Below are 7,500 nucleotides of genomic sequence, written 5' to 3'. Positions count from 1 at the left end.
GTCCCTTCTATGCAACACTACTAAAATCATTTCTCTAGTCTAGACTTCTCTATAGTTTCTTGATATATTTACATATATGGAGAGGTACCAGGGACCAACTCTATTGCTCATTTCATCCTTCCATCCTTCCAATGTTTGATGTCAGATTCAGAAAAGCCGCAACCTTTGTTACCTGCGTACTTAAACAACTTTCATAAGCATTGCTATGAATTCTGAAGAATAGTGGATTAGTACTGAATTCAAAATCACACCAGTATGTAGGACTCTGCACTATTAAATTGTATTTTGTACCCAGAATTTGCTTCTTGCTCCCAAAATCTGCTAATTGTCAAAACTTCAATAATTGTAGCCTATGAGCAAAACAGTCTGGCCTTTTGCGCACTTTTTTTGTAATCAAGTAAATCTCTTGGAACCTGTCTGGTGAAGGGTGGTTGGTCTAGGGCTTGGAATAAGCATCCTCATTGGCCCTTTTGAACCATTTTTAAGTTTTTTTCAGGTTTTTTAGCTTCTAGTATTTAAGCCCTGCATCTGAGCAGGTTTCTGTTTGTTTGCGCATCGTGCACTGCAACACAATTGTGTGCCATAGCTGGACAGATTAATTCAATGATTTTTCACTTAGTTACAGCTGTAGCACATTAGTGTAGCCCTCATCCTTAGTATTTTCCCAGTCAAAGAAATATTGCTAGTGGCTGAAACCTATTAAATTATCAAAAAAAAAAAAAAAAAACAGGCAGAAATATCCAGTGAGCTCCTCCTTGATCAATCCTGAAAAGTCTCCCACTAGTGACAACAGTCTTCAACCTAGCAATATGGACAGTTGGACCACCCCTGTTTCTCTTGCCAACCTTGTTGACTTGGGTCTCTAGAGGCAGTTAAGTAACTGTCTCATGTACAACTACCTCTGGGAATGTTTGGGGTTATCAAAAAGTACTAGAGAATCATCTGACAACCTCTGTAGAAGATTCTATAGGAATGAGAAGTGTACTAACTGGTTCACTGACAGAATAGCTGATGCATGGAACCGACTACCAAATTACATTAAAGCAAGTAGTAGTTTAGATATTTTTAAGAACAGCCTGGGCACTTATTATGGGAAAAAGTGTTTTGATATATCAGCAAGCTAGAAGGGCATTAATGCCTGTGCTTGAAATATTTGTATGTATGTATGTAACAACCCTCTACTAATAAGTCACTCTAGTACAGAGTGTGAGAGATGTATCTACACCAATCTTGAATTCATGCACTCAAAACAGTAACATGGAAGAGGTTATCAACCCAGCAACCACTACACATGCTACTCATACACATAGTGTGCATCCAAAACAAAATCAACACACATGGAGGTTCTCTCAAAAAAACTACCAAGACACCAGAGACCTCCAAAACACAAGACTGCTACAACTAAAACAGATCCCACAGCAGCCTTAACATATGCAACATTAGTGTCTCATCTACCAAGGCCGTAAGGTGTAATGCTCAAAAAACAAATCTTCTAGTCATTGGAGACTCAGTAATGAAACACACGGATGTCCTCACCAGGCTGGACAAGGAGAAAGTCACAGTCAGCTGCCTGTCTGGTGCCAGGTTCTTTTCTCCCCCATAGTGTCATTTTTAGGCAAAGTCTCGAAAACAAACTTACTGATGTGAAATTTGCCAATCATAACAAAATAAGAATCATGCTGCTAAACGCTAGGAGCTTAAACCACAAACTGCACACCCTGGAAGCACTTCTATCACTGGAATATGTAGATGTCTGTGCAGTCACAGAAACCTGGTTCAAAGCCTCAGATAGTACCCTGGCCTTGCATGGCTACAATGCCTTCCACACCTTCAGATCGCAAAACGAATGTGTGAAAACCTAATGAGGCAGTGTTTCTATCTATATTAGAGATAAATTAACCTCCTGTCTAGTTAAACTGGACAACTCCTTGGAGTTACTTCAGGTTCAGGTTATGGTGGGTAAGCCCCACTTCAGGTCATAGCCAGTTATAGATCCCCCTCCATGGGTAATGACGCTCATGAAGCCTACGTGACCAAACTGAAGACAATCCAAATATTATTTAACACTTTGGTTATGGGGGATTTCAATTATCCCACCATCAATTGGGAAACCTACACTAGCCCTAACCCACTAGCACAAAAGTTCCTTGACGTTGTCAACTCAAATGCTCTGGAACAAATTGTTCATAACCCGACAAGATGAACAAAAATACTAGATCTGGTCCTCACCAATACGTCAAACAGATGCACTACTGCAACTGTCAAACCCTCAATAGTTAAATCTGACCACAAATCAGTCACCTTCAAGCTGACACAATTACCAGAACTCACAGAGGACAAAATCAGACTAAAGGCTTCACCAAGGCAAACTATGTCCTCCTAGGTGAAGGTATAAATGCATTCCAAGAACCATGGCCAGCTGGAAGTGGGAATTGCACCGAAGCTTACACTAAAGCCCGGTATAATCACTTGCATAACTGTATAGTCTCAGCTGTAACAGAAAGAATCAAAGCCAGAGTCCCAAGTAAAAACAAGCTACCATAGTGGACATCCATCATCAACAAACTTTACAATAAATGCAAAATGTTGCTGTCCATGAAAACATATGTGAGACCCCAACAATGGAAAAGCACCCTCCTCAGCCTCAACAGGCATGTAAGACAACTTGTTGACACCTCTAAGGGCCTCTTTGAGAAAAACTTAGCTAGCACAGCCAAGGATAACCATAAGGCCTTTTACAGCTATATGCATAGCCTAAAAGGTAGGACCCAAGCATGTGCAGAACTAGGGACCAACATTATCACACACACTGACCCCACAGAGATAGCAAACCTGCTAGCGGATAGGTTTGATGAAAATTTCACCCCCTATCTCCTCCAACTCTATCATAAACCTTGCCCCACAATTCCCCACCCTACATATCTGAAGAGCAGGTCATCAAAGCCTTGTCCAAGGCAAAAAGATACAGCATCTATGGGACCAGACTGCATCCCAGGCTGTCTTCCAAACAAGCTAAAACATGAACTAGCATTACTATTAAGTACTCTTTTCAGTCACAGTCTAACCACAGGCTTTGTTCCTGCGGGATGGGGAACAGCAACAGTTATTCCCCTTCACAAAGGTGGCGTAGCAACAGACCTGGTGAATTACAGACCCATAAGCATGACCAGCCTCATCTGTAAGGCCATGGAACGTATAATTTTGGACCTCATAAATAAAGACATAGGCAACCTCTAAATGATCCTACCCCATTTGGCTTTGTCAAAGGTAGATTCTGCCTGTTAAATCTTGTGGAATTTTTCGAAAATGTGACCGGAGCCATTGATGAGGGCAAATCTGTGCACACAGCATACCTTGACTTGGCAAAGGCTTTTGACACAATCCCACACTCAGGCATTACTGATAAACTTAGCAAACTGAATGTAAACCCATTCATTGTAAGATGGGTTGTTAACTGGGTCTCACAAACTGGACAGCTACTATCAAAGTGAGTGACTCCACATCAACTAGCAGACCTGTTATCAGCCGGGTGCCCCAGGGGTATGTGCTGAGCCCCCCTACTGTTTGGTATATACTTCTCAGAAGTTCAGGTCAAAACTAAGGGGTTGTAGCTGACCAATTTTGCAGATGACTGCAAACCGGGTGCAATTACTGAATCTCCAAATTATGTCAGTATACTCCAGGAGGGTCTTACACAACAACTGGTGTCTTAGTCACAGTCTCATACTGAATGCAAAGAAATGCATCATCATTCCCTTTGGCACAAACAACATCCCTTCACACCATCAAATCAACAACAATACCCTAAGTACCGATGAAATGGTAAGGGACTTGGATTCACAAGTTGACCGCGACCTTAACTTTGACCATGACATGTCTACTCTAGTAAGGAAGGCTTTCTACATAGCACACTTGATTAGTAAAGCTATTGCCTCAAGAGCAAAAGAGGCTATAACCCCGATATACTTGGCACTAATCTGGCCCATAACTGAGTATAATGCCCTGTTTGGCATGTACTGTACAAAGCACCTGCAGAAATTGGAGAGACCTTAGAGGTTTCTAACAAAGAAGATCAAAGGATTCCAGCACGTGCCGTACACAGACCGACTAAAGTCCCTGTCACTTTACTCTGTATCACATAGACTTCTTAGGGGAGACTTATGCCTAGCTTACAGAGCAATCTCAGACCCAAAACTAAAGTGCTTGCTACATACCAGAGGATTAAAGTGGACTAGGACCACCCATTCCAGGGACCTAAATACAGCCTGTGACTTAAATGGGACATGCTGGAGGGACAGATTTACCTCCCAGTGACTGCCACATCTTTGGAATAGGCTACCTATTTATGTGAAACAGAGCACTTCTATGACACTGTTCAAAAGGAATCTGGACAAGTGGATGGAGCACCATAAATTCTTACTGGGAATAACACCCACAACCCTCCTGGACATGGGCAGTCATTACTAAATGCAATCTTGGGTTTTAACTAGCATTTCTATGGCATTACATTGGGATGAAATGGCTAGGCTTGAAATGACTCCCAGGTTGATAGCCTAATAATCTCCTATGATCATATGATCTTTAACTTGTAATGAATTTTACACAACTGAATTTTACAATTCATTTAACAAATTGTTATGAATGTTGTCAATATACTTGTAAAAATGACATTCGTCATTTTATTTTATTTATCAAATGGTTAAATGGGTTTTGACCCAAGCCTTAAAGGCAAGAGCAAACATCTCAACCTGCAGACATTGAAAAAAAAGATAAAGGCCCTTGAAAAATAGGAACATTCAGATAAAAACCTGGTCATTAAATTAGGATAAAATTTGAATATTAAGTAGCAGATAACTTTTTCAAGTTCCAGTAGGAATGTAGGATACTACTCAGAAATACATTAAAAAACAGAGTGAGGAATGAGATTAAAAATATAAACATATTATTAAAGAGATGGTGAAAATTCTGTAGACTTTAACGAATTATATTGCAAAAATCTACAACTCAAGTTCTTTTATATTTTCTTCAAAAAAGGGGAGATGAAGATGCATGTTCTCTTTCTTTTAATTATTGTTGCCACTTGTATATCAGTCATTTGCGGTTTTCTGTGTACTAGACAGCTTCAAAAAATCATATGTGATGAGGGGGGATTCAGAAAAATTATGTGAATGGGTAAATCAAGCATGAAAATAGGTACATGCCTCAAAAATCCAGACAGCATGTGCAAGGGTAAATCAGGACTGAAAATAGGAACATTCCATCAAAATACAGGCAGTTGAGAGGTCTGGGGCCAGACTAGTCTCTGTGCAGCAATCATGTTATTGGGAAGCAAAGAAAATAACTACAGAAAACAAGTTTATAAAAATAAATAAAATGAAGGATAAGAAATAAGCTATGGTTTCAGAGTGTACCAATAATCAGAGCTCTACATCACTATGCACAGTGACTCATCAGAACTTGCCAATAAATCACCATGATGCACATTCTGAGAGGGTAGCCTGGTACATCTTTGATGTGTTCATTTCATGACAGTCTTTGCATTATTTCTGCATGCTGAAGTAGGCAAGAATGAACAAAGCAAACAAGACTCAAGAATGATTACTATCTCAAAAAAGAGAGGAAGCATGGTGGCATAGTTAAAGGTAGACCCACCATGGGTATGCAATTCTGCTGTATTTAGAAGCACATACACTTTAATCTTTATATCTGCTGTCTCATTACTATGTGGCAATTTGCTCAAAGATTTTTGCTTTACTGCTGTTTTGCAAAATAATGGTTTGCTCAGTCATGGTGAGACTATTTTATTCTGAAGTAACCCAAGTATTAATTGTTAGATATGCATATATGGTACTGACCTCAATTTTTGAACTAAAAGTCTGTTTTATCTGTGCAGTTTACCATTTGTTAGGACATGTCATATACATTTAATGCATATCTGGTTTGATTTACTCATCAGGTAAAAACTACAGGAATGATTCAGCAACCCGTCTGTAGTAGAGACCCATGTAGACTATTTTGCAGTCATCATAATGTTATGGAAAACAGGTTTGTTTTGAAGCTCTGTGTTAATAAAAAAGTATGGTGAAAAAATCTACTTATGCTGTACTGATGAGCTCAGAAAAAAATGCAAAACATGGCATGTTTATAGCTGATGGGGTTTGGCTTTATTGACCTGAATGCACCCATAAAGACTTAAAAAAGTGAAACGCCATGAGCATTCAGAAGCCATGGAGCTGAAACACACGAGCCTTCACTACAGGGGTTTAACATATTACACAGTGGAGACTTTAGCTTGTCTGTGTCTTTCTTGTACTGTTTTATGTGTGTCATTTTGCCACCTTTCTGTCATACTTGACAGCCATCCTAGTGCCCCATTTCTTTTGCTGGGTCTACTGGCTCTTCAGTCGCTACTGGTTCTATGTGTGGACATTTTTTTGTCTGGGCCAACAAAGAATCTTAAAGGTAAGCAGGGGTGGTGTTGTTGTGTTGTCCTATATTGATCTCATATTTTTTTTCCATTTATGGCCTACCCCATTTCTTATTCCCCCTCTCATATGCAACTTCATGATCTGAGTTGGGGGTTGGGGTAGGTGTGCAACTGAAGCCGGTAGTATATCTCCCCATGTTAGTGCCAGCTCAGCGATGCCCATCTCTCTTTCCCTTTTAAACCCTGCTTCCTCATAGTAACATCACTAGCCTCCACTAGGGATCATTATAGGGGGTATATGTGACCCTGCCCACCTCCATCCTCCCTGCCACTCTATCAGTCACCTGAGTCACTAATTGAACCTGGTTCAGCTGGGATGTAATCAGGGCTTTATCCCTCTATGCCACCAGAGTGGTGTCTTTCTTGCAGTTTTAACTTAGCTTGTTTGGGTGACCTTTTTACCCTTTGGTTTAGTTGTTATTCATTAGTTGAAGCATATTTCATACTCCAAATTTATGCCATTTATGGTTAGAACACTCTGTATATCCTTATAAAGGCTTATAATTACTTACCAGTTTATCAGCAATCTTGTCCATTATTATGGCATTGTAGAGTCTCCTCCTTTGGTCTTGCCACCAGCTTTTTATGTAGATGCAGGGCTTCTTTTCAAAATATGGCAAATGGAAGTAATTCCTATCAATAACAATAAATACAATTTAGAAAAGAGAAATCTCTGCATGATAGAATAATCAAATAACAATGTGTGCATTAAATGTGAACTAAGATATATGGCAATTCCAGCACAATCATTTTCTACATAAACCAATATAATCTGTAAAAGGAAGGAACAAACGTGACTTCAAATGAGATTATTTAACTCTTTAGCCAGTGGGTATAATTTAATTAATGAGATTATCTAGCTCTTTTGCCAGTGCATATACTTAACTGATGACAATCTTGGAAAACAGTCCAAGATTATAGTTCAAGATCACAGAAAAAGTTGAACCACCCTAAGTTTATTTCCAGAAAGGGTGAGAACCTAAAACAGTTACTTGAAGGGAACATTACCCCTA

General features: G+C 39.6%; 1 protein-coding gene across 13 annotated transcripts in view; it reads right to left on the bottom strand.

Moving 5' to 3' along the window:
* The window catches only part of OTOF (otoferlin), a 2,911,272-nt gene that overhangs the window by 646,730 nt on the left and 2,257,042 nt on the right, over positions 1 to 7,500 (bottom strand). For all 13 annotated transcript variants that reach the window (XM_044062838.1, XM_044062837.1, XM_044062844.1 and 10 more), the window contains exon 18: positions 7,000 to 7,120. In XM_044062838.1, coding sequence (XP_043918773.1) covers positions 7,000 to 7,120 — 121 coding nt within the window. The remainder of the gene's footprint in view (positions 1 to 6,999; positions 7,121 to 7,500) is intronic.

This window comes from Protopterus annectens, chromosome 2.part1 (assembly GCF_019279795.1).
Source record: "Protopterus annectens isolate FY-2018-M chromosome 2.part1, PAN1.0, whole genome shotgun sequence".
Taxonomy (NCBI): domain Eukaryota; kingdom Metazoa; phylum Chordata; order Ceratodontiformes; family Protopteridae; genus Protopterus; species Protopterus annectens.
Note: the sequence above shows the minus strand (reverse complement) of the source record. Positions and strands in the feature narration are given on the sequence as shown.